Genomic DNA, 16653 nt, shown 5'->3' on the forward strand with positions numbered 1-16653 from the left:
CTAATCTGAGACAGCAGAAGGCAGGAGAAAGTGAAGCTCTTGGGTATGGCAGGGCCCCGACCTGCATCCTTCAAGGAGGGTTCCTTTCAGGATACAAAATGAATCTGGCTTTAGAGCTTGTGTAGACTAGGTTCCCTCCCCATCCAGGGCTCCCTGGAGCCGGCCGGCGCAGAGTGAGCGGAGCAGGCCGGATTCGCCACGAGGAAACGCAAAAAGCCGGGCTGGAACCGGACGCAGGGCACCGGGGTAGGGGGCGAGGGCGCCCGGAGAAGCCTCAGCGGCGTCTGGATCCTTAGCCCGAGGTGGTTTCTTAAAGACAGACAAAGGCGAATACGTGGAGGTTCGGAAGCCGGAGATGGGAAACTGTTGTCATAAAAGCGAGCGAGAGAGTCAGAAAGGGAGACCGCGCGAGTGCGAGACAGAGAGAAGCCAGGAGAGGAATTCAATGCCGTGTGCGCAGCAATAAAAGAATATGACCGCTATAAAAGTTTATAGCGTATAAATTTCTGAAGGTTAAGAAACTAAACAGCAGCAAAGCAAACAGAGAGAGGAAAGTTTCCGGAGCTGAGAGAGCTGCAGCTGGGCCTGGGCTCCGGGCCTGGCGGGGTAATGGGTGGCGGGGCGGCAGCCCCACCCTCACCCGCGCAGTACGCGGTGCTTGGGGTTTCCGGGGCCCCGGGGGACACAGAGGGGCAAAGAGGAAAGGGGGGAGGGAAGCTCACTGTTTTGTCACAAATGCTTCAGGGGACGCATTTCGGACTCTTGTCTTTGTTCTTCACACCCCCTTCAGAATCGGGCGTCATAGATGGGAAGCCCCCTGCACGTGCGCGAGCACACACACACACACACACACACACACACACAGGTCTGGCAGGGCCAGACGTCTGGGCGCGGGCCGCCTCTTGATCCTTTTACAGCCCCATCCCACCCTCTCAGGCCTGCTCTCCCCCCACAAAAAGCCCAATTGTTTCTCCTCAGAATTTGAAACAATCGTGCTGGATCTGAAAAGTGCTCGGCTCTCCTTTAACGGGCCATAAATGACACACTGCTTGGAGGTCCCCGGCAGATATGAGGGGCTTGAGGTGGGGGGTGGTGCGGGTGTAAATACGACAGAAAAAAGCTTATGGCTTCTTTTTCCTTTTGGTTTTTGTTTTGCTTTGTTTAGCTTTTCCGCACCGTTTCATGAACCAATTCTTGATTTCTGATGTCTTTTCTCTCGTCCGCTCTCGTTTCCCTCCCGTTTTTCTGCTAATAATGAAAGTTTATCCAGCTGGTCGCCTTGGTGGCTGGCTTTCTGAGAAACTGGCCGAGCCGGCGGCGGCGGCGCCTTTTCTCAGGTGAGCCGCTAGATGGCACCCGTGCTCCACGTGAAAAATCCCCGGTGCGGCGACTGCAGGCACTGGCGGCGGCACATCGCACCTTGGTCGGCCCTAGAATCTATGAACTGAGCGCTACCAAAAGTCATGAATACTTTGCATGTAATAAAAATACAGGGTTCATTATGGCCATTTCTCCCCTTTTATAGGGTTCAGATATAGAGGTGCTGTTCCCCTTTCCTCAAATGATCAATTTTCTGAATTTCCCCTAGGAGAAGGGCTCAATGCTTCTCACCCAGTTTCTGTGTTCGGTGGGGCAACAAATGCGTGAAAACGGGGGGAAATAATAAGAATAATGGGTCCAAATAAAGGAGATCTGGTTCGGAAAAATGAGAGATTTTCGGGACAGAGGGGCAAAGGACTGTCTGCGTGCGGATGCGGGTGAGCAGGTCAGGTGAGAGGGGCCCGCGGGCAGAAGAGGGTTGGATGAAGAGGAAACAGCCCCGAAACCCGCTGCCTGCTGCCAGATCGGCAGGAGTGGGAACCGGGTGAGCCAGCCTGAGGGTGGGAAGATGGGAGGAGAATTTGGGGGAAATGGATCCGTGGCTTCGGTGGGGATTTGGAGGTGCCCAGGACTGCCGGGCTGCTTAGCACTCAGCACGGACAGAGGCTCCAGAGCCTTTTGTACAGGTCCGAGGCTGGGCGCGCGCCGGACGACCCAGGCGCGGGGCAGGGGCTCCCCAGAAAGGCGAGGTGCGGGAAGGCTTGGAGAGCTCCTGGGTTGTTCTGCGCACCCCAAGTTGGGCCGCCACAAATAGTGTGCGTTTTCCGGATGGATGAGGGGGTAGGCACAGCGGCAGGAGGCAGGAGCTCTGTTCTCCCCGCAGTCCGTGGCTTCCAGGTGAGCTCTCCCGCTCCGTGCGCAGTGGCCCGGCCCCAGGCCAAGCTGGGGACACAGGTCCTCTCCCAATTTAGCAGCTGGAGGCCTGGACTTTCGGCATTTTTTCGTTCTGAGCCCCGTGCACTGTCTGCCTATAGCCCCTTCGATTCCAAACCTCCCATTTCCTCCTAGCCCAGCTCGATCTGTGCCCTCCATCCGGACAAACCTGCGCGAGAAACAGTCACCCCCTCCACCTCCTTAAAATTAGCTCCGCCGCCGTCTCCTCTCTTCCCGCAGGACCGGGTGCGAAGAGACAGCGGAGTTTCTCAACTTGAGTTTCTCTAATAAATCTGCGCTCCGTTGGGTGTTTATAAATTATCTCCTTGCTCTTTCTTGTTTTTTCTTATAATAGAAACATTTTCCTTCCATCAGGAATTTCTGGCACGGTGTGGGGATGATTTAGAACAAGCCATTGAATTCCTACCTCACCGGTGAGTCCTCAAATCATGACCATAAAATCCCGGGCACTTGATAAAAATGTTCTCTTCGGCAGCAACTTAACTCTGCCTTCCGCTGCCTCATCGCCACCTCAGACTCACGCTGACAATTCAAGGCCCGGTTCTCTCACTCCTTTTCTCCTTTCTCCCTTTCAGTCCCTCTCCCATTCTCCGGATTCACATTTGAAGAATGAGTGGCCCCACTGGTAACTTCCCCTTGAAAAAGGTGATGGTTTCATTTTCACAAAGATTGGGGTGAATGGGATCCCCCCAAAACAACTCTGAAAGCACACTACTATCTCTTGAATAAACAACGGATTGACTGTATTCATAAAGCCTCCACCCTGTTGCTAGAAATTTTCTTTTCCCTTCTCTCTCTCCCTCCCTTCTTTCTTCCCTTCCCTTGGCCAGTTAAGCCGCTTCAGGAGGTCATTGGTTAGGACCCATAGGCTGGGGCCTTCTAAACCCTGTCCACCATTGTGACTAGGCCTGGTAGGCCAGCAAAGCAAACAGCAAGAGTGTGGCACCCAGTGTGTTCTGTCCTATAGGCACTCTTTCGGGGCCCAGGTCTGCAGGGAGAGTGGGGTTTAACTAGAAGCTCCCCAAGGGGAGAGGAAACATGGGGAAACTCAGTGGCCTTGCTGCATCCAAACCCTTTCTACCCCAAGGTCAGTTTAGGTAGTGACGGTGGTTCAAAGGATGCTGAAAGCTAAAAGGTGTGTCCCCCACCCCCATGCACACACACTCTGCAACCACTGTCTAGGGCAGAGGAGGGCACAGGACAGCGGGCACCAAGGCCAGAAGCTGGGCCTCAGTGTCCAGCAGTGGCCTCGGTTCCCCTTCCCTTCCCTTGATGTGCTGATGGGCTTGGTGGTGCCCTCTCCCTGCAGGGTTGGGGTGTGTGTATTCTGGAGTGTGTGGAGGACTGGCCTGGGAAGGTTGGGAGCCAGCTGAGCTGGGTTACTGGGTCCCAAGGCCTGGGTGCAGGAGTGGGGCAGCTCAACTAGATATCATCCTGCTGGTGGCATCAGGCCCCTCTCTCCAGCACACAAAGTCAGTGCCCCAAAGAGCTGACTGGGTCCAGGTGCCTCCTAGGACCCCCACCCCCACCGCATTCCAGCACTTCCTCCCCAGAGATTGTGCAAAACTGCAGACTCGAGCGGTTGCAGGGTGAACTTTGATCTGTGCTTCACCACTGCCCATCAGCCAGAAAGTTTCTTCTCCCCCTCCTGAGCCCTCCTCCTGTCCTCCGTACCCCTTCTCCAGAGAAAATCCAGGTTTGTTTAATGAGGGAAAGTTGGTGAGTGGCTGGAGTGGAGCAGAGAGCAGGCGGCTTGGGGCTCCAGAAGAGGGGGTGCCAGCAGGTGCTCGCCACAGCCGAAGGAAGCGAAAATCTCTGAGAAGTCACCGTTTGCTCCGAAAAAAACCATAATCGTTCTCATTTCGGTTTCTTCACCCCCACCGTGCTGCAGTCGGGTGGCGGGGGCGATCGAAGCTGCAGTTTTATAGCTGTAGAGGAAAGAACTCGTAAAATGCTAACAGCTTTTATGCGCTGCGGCATAAACAACAACAGACTCCGGCTTTATTGCGTTTTATAGTTTGTTAAAGAGTTTACAGCCGTTTTTTGGGGGCCGGTTACCCAGCCAATTCCCTCCACGCGATAGTTAAACCTTTATCAATAATAAGGAAATTGATCATTAAAGCTTTAAATATGACTACCTCGTTTGTTTGAAAATATGTTTAGGAGAGGAAGCTGTATGATTTGATAACTTGTATTAAAATACCAATTACATTTATAGGACCTTTTAAAACTCGGCGCAATTAAACCGTGTTCTTTTACATTTTTCTGAAGCGACCCTGACATTTAAAAAGACTCCAACTGCCTCGTTAAAATCGCGAAATTAACAGCGTGCCTACGCCTGGCGCGTTGTGTATGTGTGTGTGCGTGGTTTTCTCCGCGACTCCCCCACATCAGTCTTTGGGGGTGGTCCGCGAAGGTATTTGATTTGTTGTGAGGCGAGAGATATCTCATTAATGTAGGTAGTTAAACAGATTTAATCCGTATTCATTCTCTCTCTCACCCCCTCTCCCTCTCCCCCTCTCTCTCCCCCTCTCCCCCTCTCTCTCCCGGGGTGTTTTTTTTCTTCCCCTCCTTTTTTTTCCGCTCTCTCCTCACGCCCCGGCGCTCGCTCGCTCCAGCTCTCTCTCTCGCTCTCACCCTCGCTCTGCGTTCTGTCCGGGAGGAGTACGGAGAAGCCAATAGGATGCGGGGTCTCTAATGGATGCAAATGATCATGAAAAGACAGTGCAAAATATGAAACAACTCATTTGCAGGGAAGTAAATCACCGAAAACTGTTTATGAACTGGCATCCCTTCTTCGAAATGTAAAGCGAGGACCTCTTTAAGTGGCGGTATATTTTTGTTTGGGGGGTGGGGGGTGGGGGGAGGGCGAGCGAGCCGCGGCTGCCATGCAAGCTTAGACTTTTGGAGGCTTCGCTGTCCTTTTCTATTCCTGGAAATCACAAAAAGTGTGGTGGCTTCGAGATCTTCTTCGCCTTTTCTTTCTTTTCCTTTTTTTTCCTCCTCCCTTTCCCTCTCCTTTCCTGGCGAGGGTGACTAGGAGCCGGCGAATCCGCGTTTTTTTCTCTCTCTCTCTCCCTCCCTTTCCCCCTCCCCACCCCCTCCCCAACAGCCCCCAACTACAGCCGCCGCCGCCGCCGCCGCCTCAAAATTCAATAAAATGAGCTCTTATTTCGTCAACTCACTGTTCTCCAAATACAAAACCGGGGAGTCCCTGCGCCCCAATTATTATGACTGCGGCTTCGCCCAGGACCTGGGCGGCCGACCCACCGTGGTGTACGGTCCCAGCAGCGGCGGCAGCTTCCAGCACCCGTCGCAAATCCAGGAGTTCTACCACGGGCCGTCGTCGCTGTCCACGGCTCCCTACCAGCAGAACCCGTGCGCCGTGGCGTGCCACGGGGACCCCGGCAACTTCTACGGCTACGACCCGCTGCAACGGCAGAGCCTGTTTGGTGCGCAGGATCCAGACCTGGTGCAGTACGCCGACTGCAAGCTCGCCGCCGCCAGCGGCCTGGGCGAGGAGGCCGAGGGATCAGAGCAGAGCCCGTCGCCCACACAGCTCTTCCCCTGGATGCGCCCGCAAGGTGAGCTCGCGTCGGGACCGGCGGGCGGAAGGGAGCCCGGAGGGCCCGAGGCCGGGCGGGGGGCCGGGCAGGCCGGGCGCGTTTCCTCCAGCTCCTGGAAGACGTGCCTGCTCCGTTCAGAAAGCCTCCCCCTTTCTTTCTTTCCTTCCTTCCTTCCATCCTCCTTACCCTCCTTCCTTCCTTCCTTTTTTGTTTCCCTTAAAGGGGGGTCGCTAAGCGACATTTCCTGAATCCATAAACCCCTCACCCTGCCTTACTTTTCTTCTTCTTCCCATCCTTTTCCCCCCCCTTTTACTGTTTTATGGGGGGTAGTGGAGAGAGGGTGGTGGGTGGTGGGAGTGGGGCGCTCAACTTTTGCACTTCTCAATTGCTTTATAGTTTAATTACCCTGAAGAAACTTTTCTTCTGGGGCAGAGGCTCTGGGGGCTTTTCAAGGTGGGTCCATTCGTCCCCATCCCGGCTTTTTTATTCTTATTTTTCCCCCTCCTTCACATCCTTCCTTCTAAAGTTTATGGCACTTTTAATAGATTTGAACCAACCCCCACCCAACTCTCTGGTGCTGGTTACCAGGGGAGGGGGCTCCCCCTTTCTGGCTTCCTTAGATTCACTGGCGTCTGATCCCCCTCCCCCCCTCCGCTGACCGCGGCTTCCCAGCGCCCCCGCCCCTGAGCAGGGTGGAAGGTCCCCTGCCCTTATTATACTGGTCTCCTAGGCTGGTTCACGAATCTTCCAACCTTCTCCGTCTCTGCCCCCTCCCCCACCCCCCCTCCCCTCTGTCTCGCTCTTTCCCCCATTCCCAGCAGCCGCCGGACGCAGGCGAGGCCGACAGACCTACAGCCGCTACCAGACCCTGGAGCTGGAGAAGGAGTTCCTATTTAATCCCTATCTGACTCGCAAGCGGCGGATCGAGGTATCGCATGCGCTGGGACTGACAGAGAGACAGGTCAAAATCTGGTTCCAGAACCGGAGGATGAAGTGGAAAAAAGAGAACAACAAAGACAAGTTCCCCAGCAGCAAATGTGAGCAGGAGGAGCTGGAGAAACAGAAGCTGGAGCGGGCCCCGGAAGCGGCGGACGAGGGCGACGCGCAAAAGGGCGACAAGAAGTAGGCTCCAGCTCGGACTGCCAGGGCCGCGGCCGCCCTCGGTCCGCGGGTTCCCCGCCCGCGCCGCCGCCGCCCGCCCCGCCCGCCCCAGACAGCTCTGGCCCCGCGAGCGGGCCCGGAGCCCGGCCTCCCACCGCAGCGTCCCCCACCGCGCTGTCCCCGCTAGTGGTAGTATCTCGTAATAGCTTCTGTGTGTGAGCTACCGTGGATCTCCTCCCTTTCTCTTGGGGGCCGGGGGGAAAGAAAAGGATTTTAGGCAAGGACTCCCTCGCCCTGCGAGGCTGAGAGGCTGCGGCCTGGCCGAGCACCCCTCTCCCCTGCCCCCGCCCCGTGTAAAAAGCCTCCTTGTGCAATGGTCTTTTTTCCTTTGAACGTGCTTTGTAATGACCGAGGTACCGATTTCTGCTAAGTTCTCCCAACAACATGAAACTGCCTATTCACGCCGTAATTCTTTCTGTCTCCCTCTCTCTCCTTCTCTCTCTCGCTCTCTCTTCGTCTCTCCCTCTCTCCGGCCTCGTCCTCATTTCCCCCTCCCAACCCCTCTTCCCCTGCTGCCTCCCTAGCTCGCTAGCTTTCTCTCTTGCTTCTCTCTTTTCCTCGCCAATCCCCCCCTTTCCTTTGGTTTGACAATTTCGTCTTAAGTGTTTCTCAAAAGAGGTTACTTTAGTTAGCATGCGCGCTGTGGGCAATTGTTAAAAGTGTTCTTAGGTTTACTGTGAAGAGAATGTATCCTGTATCCGTGAATTGCTTTACTGGGGGGAGGGAGGGCTAATTATATATTTTGTTGTTCCTCTATACTTTGTTCTGTTGTCTGCGCCTGAAAAGGGCGGAAGAGTTACAATAAAGTTTACAAGCGAGAACCCGAGACTGGCCCGGCTCGCGCTCATTTGCCCCCGGCGAATTGCAGAGCTGGGGGGAGCCGGTCACCGGGCTTCTGCGCCCGCCAGGCCAGGCCGCGGAGAGGAGGGGGCGGGGGCTGGAGGCAGGTGGTACAAGTCCCTTGGCCCAGGGGCGCCGGGGGTGAGGGAGGCGGCTGCGCGTGATTGGAGGAGAGGGGACCAAGAGAGGGGAGCCAGAAGAAGCCGCCTCCCTTTGCGTTCCGAGGCTGCCTGGCTCCGGAGAACCGGACGCCCAGGCCACGCTGGAGAGATGCGCCCAGGCTGGTGGCTACGTCCTCAGCCACCTCCCCCTTTGTTTCTGTGTGCCCTCCCTCGTGTGTGTGAAGGGGGTGGGATGCAAAGGTGGCGTGCAGGGCTCCTGGACAACCTCGTGTTTTAATTTTTCCCGGACACTGGCGGGGGAGCAGGAGAGGGAAGATATTCTTCCCTGCCTTTCCCTATCCCGGACGTGGCGTCCTTCTTCCAGGACCGATTTCGTGCCTCACTGCCTTCCTTCTCCCACTCGCAGCCAAGCTTAACAGGCATTCGCCTTCCGGAACCAGGAGAACAGCGTACCCAGCCGTCCGCCTCCCTTCCTTTCTCTTCCCACCCCACCCCTTCCTTTTTTATTTATTTTCAAACCGTTTTTTTTTTTTTTGTTAGACACAGAAACCTCAGTATCCAACACCCGTAGGCTGGACTCCGCGCCTAGAGGAACGCCCACGAAACCTCGCTCCATCTCTGCCCGTGTGTCTGGGGCACCGAGAGAGCCGTGAGGCCAGGCTCACCTCGTTCCTCACCTCAGGAGAACTGGACTAAATTCCCCCAAAGGCCCAGCTAGGCTGAATTGGTCCGGATTAATAAAGACCTGACCTGTCTCCACCCACCAACCCACCCACTTGCGTGCAATCACTGCGTTTGTTTCTGGCTGGGTAACGGGCTGGGAGGTTGGGTGGGGGTAACAACACAGCTCGCTCCAAGGTAATTTTCCCTTACACTCAATCCCTTCCTCCCCAAATCTCGCCCTCAAGCTGCCACCAGCCCACGCGGGTCGACAGCGGCCCTTGAGCCCCCAGCCCCAATCCACAGGGCTTGGCTTTTCCATTCATTATTGATCATGTTTTATAAATCCAAAGCCACACAATTTTTTCCACATTAACCGGGAGCCGTGGGGAGGCTGCCCTGCTATTGGCGGAGGGGATGTCACGTGGGCGGGGGTCACGTGGTCCGGAGAGGAAAAAGGGGGTCCTTTTTGGTGTAAATCTGGACTCTAATTCTGTAATATATCAAGGAATCTCGTAAAACCGACACTAAAACGTCCCTGCCTACAAATCATCCGGCCAAATTATGAGTTCATTGTATTATGCGAATGCTTTATTTTCTAAATATCCAGCCGCAAGTTCGGTTTTCGCTACTGGAGCCTTCCCTGAACAAACTTCTTGTGCGTTTGCTTCCAACCCCCAGCGCCCGGGCTATGGAGCTGGTTCGGGCGCTTCCTTCGCCGCCTCGATGCAGGGCTTGTACCCCGGCGGGGGGGGCATGGCGGGCCAGAGTGCAGCCGGTGTCTACGCTGCCGGCTACGGGCTCGAGCCGAGTTCCTTCAACATGCACTGCGCGCCCTTTGAGCAGAACCTCTCCGGGGTGTGTCCCGGCGACTCCGCCAAGGCGGCGGGCGCCAAGGAGCAGAGGGACTCGGACTTGGCGGCCGAGAGTAACTTCCGGATCTACCCCTGGATGCGAAGCTCAGGTAACGCCGCGCACCGAGCCGTCCCGAGTGGCAGTGGCTGGTGCCATTCCCCGGCAGGCGCCGCCTTCCCGACCAATTGCCCCATTTCGCGTCTAGAGTGCTCCCGGCAGGAGGTCGGCCCTGGGGACGCGGCACCCCCTCGGCCACGGCCCCGCGCGCTGCCCCCACCCCCATTTTTGCTTGGTGCTCCCAGGATCGCTCTGTTTCCCTGGCGGATCTCTCTTCGCCGACGTCGAGGCGCTCCAAGCCCCCAGCCGGACCCCCACCCTTCCTCTAGGCCTTTTAGCTTTAAATATTTATCAGCCGCGGCGGCACGGGCTGGAGAGGAGGCCGTTTGTCTTGCGGAGGAAGGCTGGGGTTTGCAGAGAATAGCCATTAGGGTCTCCCCCCTCCCTTCTCCCTTTCCCCACCGGGGATCTCAGCTCCGGGTTTGTCCCCCAGCCCCAGCTCGGATAAGGTCTGGGGGAGGGGGCCGCAGCGCTGAGCAATTCTCCCCTCCCCCTTCCTTCCCAGCCAACCCCGCTCCCGCATTATTCCCTTCTGGACAATTAGAGGTGGGCTCAAGAGGCCTAGGGGGAGGAGGGGGTATGAGAGGAGATGAAGATTCAGCCAGGGATACAGAGCCAGAGGCAGGTGGAAAGAGGGGGGTTAAGCCAAGAGAGATGAGGCTCCTGACCCCCCAGTGAACTTGGGAAGTGGGAGACAGGAGAACTAGAGAAAGGACAGAGCCCTCAAAAGAGTATAACTGGCTTCCTCAGGTACCCTTCCTAGGGCTCCTAGGCACCCCTGGAGAACTGGCCAACACATTTGCAGGTATTTCAGAGGGTGAATATCTTCTAGGACTCTCTAGAGCCAAACCAAGAGTTAGAGGGTGCAGGCCACTGAGCCAGTTGCTGCAGGAACCCAAAGAGACCAGGTCTCAAGATAAGCCTGAACCAAATATCCTTCTTAATGCTGCCCTGGAGTCATGGACCAACCTCAAGGTCCAGAAGGCCCAAGATGTGTGGTCAGAGGCTTCCAATCCAGCCAGGGTTGAAGGCCAGGAGAAGCCAGCTCTTAAACTATCAGTTATTGGTGGTCACAATCCCCATTACCTGCTCCATAATTCAACTGCCTTTCCAGTTGATTTATCAAAGCCGAAATTTTTCTGCTCGTAAACATTTCAGCTAGGCTTTTATCTGGCTTGAAATTAGGGGCCCTTGCCCCTCCTCTCACTGGCTCCTTCCCCGCAGGGCTGGCACCAGCACCTCCCCCAGTCCAGCCTCCCCCAAGCCTCCTCCAGGTTTTAGGCCTAACCTGGGAAGCTCTCCCCTGCCCTACAGTCCCCAGCACCCAGATACTTCAGGTTCTATCCTAACCTGCTCTACTGTCTCTCCTCTCCCCCTATGCCTTCCTGGAGGCCCACAGATTGCTTTGGAGAGCTGGATTGTCTGGGCAAATGGGCAGGCAAGACAACCTGGCCCTGTCTGAACCTCAGACACCCACTGGAAAATGGTCATCAGAGGGAAGCTGCTCTCAGACCAACTCCAAGGAAATCTGCAAATTTTCACCTCCTCCTCCTCATTCCACAACAGGCAGGGGGAGGTGGGGTTGACTGAACCCGTGAGGCTCTTTTGTCTCCTTTTCTTTTTGGGAAGAGTACTCAGGCCAGGCCTAGAGCCCCAGTCTGGGGTCACTTGCACGATTTCCATTGCCCTCCACCTCAAAGACCATCAGAGTCAGCATCTTCAAGAGGAGGCTTGGGGTCTTGTTCCCCACGGTGCCGGGGAAGATCAGCCTCCCTTCATCCCACATACGCCTCCTAGGTGCAAGGCCTCCAAGAGCAAGCAGCTTAGATCTTGCGTTCAGAAGCCCTCGGCCAGGTGGAAAATGAGAATGCCTGCTTTGGGAAGCCTGTAGAAAAGTGCACATTGAGAGACAAGGACGGGCAGAGGCTGGGGTATGGAAAGTGAGAATTCGGTTTAGTGGGAAAATGGGCTCTTCCAACTACCCAATGCAAACCATACACAAGGTCTAAAAGGGAGGTGGGTACTCTCGTGTCTTTTTCCACACGCACTGATTTTTCCCTCTAAACAATGTGTGCAGGGACCGACCGCAAGCGAGGCCGCCAGACCTACACACGCTACCAGACCCTGGAGCTGGAGAAGGAGTTTCACTATAATCGCTACCTGACGCGGCGGCGGCGCATCGAGATCGCGCACGCGCTCTGCCTCACGGAAAGACAAATCAAGATCTGGTTCCAGAACCGGCGCATGAAGTGGAAAAAGGAGAATAAGACCGCGGGCCCCGGGGCCACCGGCCAGGACAAGGCTGAGGCAGAGGAGGACGAGGAAGAGTGAGGGATAGAGAAAAAGCAGAGGAAGAGAGATTAGAAAGGGAGAGAGGGAGAAGCCTAGCTCTGGGAACTGAACCAGGAACTTAAATTAAATAGCGGGGGGGTGGGGAACCCTATTTAAATGGAAAGCAGTTAAAAAATTTTAAGGCGAAAAGGTGAAATTTTGGTTTAACACTGAAAAAAAAATACTACCTATAGAAAAGTCCGTAAGGTTTGTTTTGTACAATATGGGAAGGACATACCTACCTGTTTTGTAGCTTTCTGTATTTTTCCTCCCTTTTTTTATGTCGCTATTGTAAGGTCTTTGTAAAATCTTGCTGTTTTGTAAGCCCTCTTTGATGCTGTCTTTGCGGTCTGTAGGTCTGGACTAGTGTATGTGCTTCCCAGTCCTTCTGAGCCCCGGCCTTGGCAGTAGTGGCACTGAAGAGGTTTTAGGGAGCTCCATGGACCCACTGACTAGTTCAAATGTCTCCTCTGTGCACCTAGCCTGTCTGATGCTCCTTGCTCCTGCCAGCCCCTGTGATCCTCTTTACATCCTGTGTGTATCTGAAGAATTGAGAAATAAAACAATTTAAAAATAAACAAATACCCTCTTTTCTGTGTCTCAGTAAGGCTGGGAGATTAACCCTGCTCCAGGTTAGCTATGCATCCAGTGCCCCTCTGCTCCAGTACCTGCCACTGGCCCATTTCTTTGTATGCTGGCATCTCCTCTTTTTCCTGGTGATCCTTGCTGTGGGAGCTGCCAGCTAGAGAATGATGGTATCACACATTTCCTTTACATTCTTTTATACATAATGACATACACAAATGCACACAGTCACATATATTTACAGGCTGACAACACAAATATATACATTGTTGAATAGAAGCACACATAAATACCCAAATTCATATGTTCACAAATAAACACATTCACACATCACAACTCCATACCTAGAACACATGCACTCATGTTCACAAGCACTCACAAGTAAACACATTCACACTCACTCACAGAAACGTTTATACATGCCAATGTACATTCACACATTGGCGCTTTTAAACACACAGATTCACATTTGCCCCCAAATAAACACATCCACGAGCCCGAGCCCACATGCTCAGTCGCTCACATTCACAAAACAAAACCTCCACAGTTCTACGAACTCTTCCTCATCCAGGCCTTCAAACCAGGCTGTGGCTGGTTGGCGCCGCTGGGGCACAAAACAGAGTTAAGATCCAAAGTGCTAGGCCCCATACGAAGGGAGAGCGGAAGGAAAAGAAAGGTGACCACCCAGATCCACCCCGCTTCTTGTGAGGGGTTGGGCCGAGGCCAGGCGAGCGGGCAGAGACCTGACGGCCGCCTGGCCCAGGGAGGCCTCCAACGCCAGGGCGCTCCGCCGGCTCCCTGCTCACTCGGCAAACATTTTCTGCAAGAGCTATTCGGGTACTTTATTTCAGTGTTTGTTTTGTATTTTTTTTACTTGCATTCATTTTAATCGATCTCATTCTAAGTTAACACAGCGTCCCAAATGCAACTTAAAAATGGAGTGAGTGGGATGAGCCCCGAGACCGGGTGCCTGAGCCGTGCGAGTTTACCCCGCTAGCGTGGCCGCACCCGCCGCTCTGAGCTTGGCCGTTACCCGCCGGGCTCTGCCGCTTCCTCCGCGCCTTTCCGCCCGCTCTCCGCGCTGCCGGCAAACTGGATTCCTCTCCGGAGTGCAGAAAAAAGAGAGAAAGAAGAAAAACATTTTTGGGGGGAGGTTATTTCGTTTACCGTACTTGACAAGCCCAATTTAAAAAATTAAAAATAAAAATAAATACGGAGATATTTCAGGAGACCTGGGGAACACGGGGTGAATTTTGTTTGCTGGATTTTTTTTTTTTTTTGCTGCAAAATACCGCTTGATTAAGGGAGGCAAATCTGGGGGAGGGGGGAGGCGGGGGGAGGCACCTACACAGCTGGAGGAGTTTATTTTTAGTGTTTATTTTATTATAAACCCTGAATCATTTAGATTTAAAGAACAGGCATCTCAACAGAAGGAGGTAAGAGGGTTGAAAGGGAAGCTCATTTTAGGAGAATCTATTTAATTTGAATTTGTAAGTAAAAGGCCCCTAAACCTGCAGTTTCCCCCTTTAAAGACCGCTTAACCCCCTGAAGAGCACATGGAATTGTCGTGAGGAACCTGGGCAGGCCAGCATTTAGGTAGGAGAGGCATGGCTCTGCCTTTTCCCTCTTATTTCTGGGGTGCAGCTACTAGACTGATCACCTTGGCCTCCATCAAGTCCATCTTTCCTTCAGGGACAAAAACTAGGCCCTAGGGGACCTAGGGTCCGCACACCCGCAGTGCTACAAGGTAGGGGTCCTGCCATCTATAGGGCTGGGAATAAGGGGGCATTCAGAGGGGGAGAGGGAGCACTAAAGGTCTCATTTTGCTCTGAAGCAAGTGACAATTCTGGACAGCAGCTGCTGCTCACAGACTCACCCCCAAACTGCCTTAGCACAGCCTCTGGGCGGAAGATTTTGGGTGAATTTTTACTAGAAGAGAGAGGCAGAGCTCCTGTGAGAATGGGGAGGTTCCAAAAAGAACCCCCTTCCCAGATGGACGCTTGTGGCTCCCTCTGCCAGATTTCCTGTACCCTAAATCTCACCCTTTCTCAGATTTGGGTTTCCCCAAAAACCCAGAAGGAGAAGAAAAGAAGATGGCGACTGAGAAAAGGGTTGCTGGTGGAGCAGCCATGAAGAAATGCAATAAATTCCTTGTTGTTTTATGAAAATTTACAACTTTGTGATAGAAGTTTATGAGTGGTTGAATCCAGCGATTGGCCGGCGCCGGTCATGTGGCCGGGCGATCGTGAACATGAACTTTTTATCATTTCCCTGGTGGTTATAATGCAGCATTCTTTTGGACACCACACCTAGGTCGGAGCACTGTCGTCCTTCAGGGCTCCAGCCTCTTGATATTTTTATACTTCAGTAACGGCTCGATAAAGCAAAAGAGAGAGAGGAAGAGAGAGGGGGAGAGGAAAGAAGAGGGAGAAAGAGAGAGCGAAGGAGGGGTGGGAATTGCACAAAAGAGAGAACCAAAAATAATTTTAATTTCTAAGTTAATTTGTTTGCTGATCTGGGATTTTAGTCATCATGGAGGGTAAATGGACAATCTGCCCAGGACTGCAGCCTAATACCATTTTTCAAAGCCAGAACTTTCTCCATTTTCTATGCAAATATAAGAAAAACGAAACACCCTCTTTCCCAAGTCAGAGAAGGGGAAGCGACGGCTCTCAGGTTGGGACAATATTATCTGGAAGATGAAGAAGAAACCGAACGCTCTTTTTTTTTCCCCCCTTCCTCCCCACCCCTTTCCATCGGAAGAAAGAAATCCCAAGGTCTGCAAAGGTAAGGGAGATTCTACAATTCTCTTATTCTTTTGCATCGATTTTGCAGGGGGTGGGTCTTGGGTTCCTCTCTCCTCCCCCATTCCAAGATGGGGCTGACCCCCACTTCTGGACACTGCAGGGAAAGGCTTCCTAGGAAATTCGGTGGCCAAGAGAGGGGTGGCTGTTTTCTGGAGGGAGAGCCAAGGCAGGGAGGACGCGTGGAGGAACCGAAAGGGGCCCTCTATGCAAGCTCTAAGTTACCTTTTTAAGCTGGGAGGAGAGGCTCAGGCAAGGGGGCTGTGAAAGAGGATGGGGGTGTCTGGGCTTCAGGAAGTCCGCTGAAGCCCTTTGCTATGGCCTTTGTGGGTCTGTGCCCCCTCCCCCTCCCACAGTCCCTCCCTGGTTCGGTCTCCCCCAGTTGACCCCACTCAGTTCTCTTGTGAGCGTTTTCCCGGCAGCATTGGCACAAGGGGCGGTGGCTCTGAGGGACGTCCTGGTCTCTGGAGGGCCTGGAATCTCTGCAGAGGCCGGTGGGGCGAGGAGGCTGCAGCTAGTGAGACACAGAAAGAACAACTCGAACAAAAATGCACATAATCTCCCTTTGGAGACATTTCTGAAATTAGAGGGCTGTGGGTGGAGGCACCCAGATCAAGGGAAAGCCCCTTGGGAAGCCTGCCTGAGAATGCCCGGGTCTCTCGCCACTCCTGCAGGAGGGAGCCTCACTCTTCAAGGAGACAATTTGTGGTTTTTAAACCGGTAGGTTACAGCATGTTGGTTTCTGTGCAATATTGATTCTATTACTTGTGTTTTATTGGTATGGGGTGTGTGGATTCCCGTGGAGGAGAAAATTGCCATGTGTGTGTGTGATGTGGAAACACTTAAAACTTCCCTGGACCCAAATGTGGTGATTGTGAGGAAGATGGTTAGCATGTTGTTTGAGGCTTGTAAACAAAACAAGAGAGAGAAGAAAATAAAAAGAAAACCTAACTAGGCGACCCTATGGTGTCCGGACAGGAAAGCTGCAGGGAGCTGAGCTCAGATGGCTAGCCCAGTCCCTCCAGCGCCTGATTTCACTCCCTAGTCAGGCCTCCTAGCGGGTGGGGAGGGAGGAGAAGAGATTCTCCTGTTGGGCAGGAGACCAGATTCTTAAAGTAGATGGTGGGGTGGAAGAAGGCAAGCCACTAGGTGAGGACTTTAATGAGAAGGCTTCTGGAGAAGCTTCCAGCAAGAGATGAGCGACTTGGGTGCAGAGGGCAGGAGAGACTGTGATTTAGTTTGGTTTGCAAGAATAGGTGATTACCTCTCTCTTTACAGACAAGGTGCAGAGCGTTAAGCCTTGGGCCTTTGAGGGTCCAGGGATTGCGGGGTCTCGGG

At 53.8% G+C, this 16653-nt stretch overlaps 2 protein-coding genes across 4 annotated transcripts; both read left to right on the plus strand.

The window, feature by feature from the left end:
• Nucleotides 1-4888: 4888 nt before the first annotated feature.
• HOXB8 (homeobox B8) lies at nt 4889-7827 on the plus strand. 3 transcript variants are annotated; one of them, XM_057501391.1, is made up of 3 exons: nt 4889-5105; nt 5387-5858; nt 6659-7827. In XM_057501391.1, the coding sequence occupies exons 2-3, from the start codon at nt 5435-5437 to the stop codon at nt 6964-6966; spliced, it is 732 nt and encodes a 243-aa protein (XP_057357374.1). In that variant the 5' UTR covers nt 4889-5105; nt 5387-5434; the 3' UTR covers nt 6967-7827. The 3 variants fall into 3 exon arrangements, with proteins under 3 accessions (XP_057357374.1, XP_057357373.1, XP_057357375.1); XM_057501390.1 differs by having other exon boundaries at nt 4889-5858; XM_057501392.1 differs by having other exon boundaries at nt 4889-5858; nt 6662-7827.
• A 1245-nt stretch (nt 7828-9072) lies between these two features.
• Nucleotides 9073-12508, plus strand: HOXB7 (homeobox B7). Its single transcript, XM_036879775.2, has 2 exons — nt 9073-9587; nt 11673-12508. Exons 1-2 carry the CDS (start codon nt 9188-9190, stop codon nt 11924-11926), a joined length of 654 nt encoding a protein of 217 aa, XP_036735670.1. The 5' UTR covers nt 9073-9187; the 3' UTR covers nt 11927-12508.
• The last annotated feature ends 4145 nt before the right edge of the window (nt 12509-16653 follow it).

This window comes from Manis pentadactyla, chromosome 4 (genome assembly GCF_030020395.1).
Source record: "Manis pentadactyla isolate mManPen7 chromosome 4, mManPen7.hap1, whole genome shotgun sequence".
NCBI classification, from domain to species: domain Eukaryota; kingdom Metazoa; phylum Chordata; class Mammalia; order Pholidota; family Manidae; genus Manis; species Manis pentadactyla.

Coding starts and splice junctions, on each gene's coding strand:
- HOXB8 (XM_057501390.1), top strand. CDS start 5,435: ATGAGCTCTTATTTCGTCAACTCACTGTTCTCCAAATACAAAACCGGG. Junction 5,859..6,658: donor CCCCTGGATGCGCCCGCAAG/GTGAGCTCGCGT, acceptor CCCCATTCCCAG/CAGCCGCCGGACGCAGGCGA.
- HOXB7 (XM_036879775.2), top strand. CDS start 9,188: ATGAGTTCATTGTATTATGCGAATGCTTTATTTTCTAAATATCCAGCC. Junction 9,588..11,672: donor CCCCTGGATGCGAAGCTCAG/GTAACGCCGCGC, acceptor CAATGTGTGCAG/GGACCGACCGCAAGCGAGGC.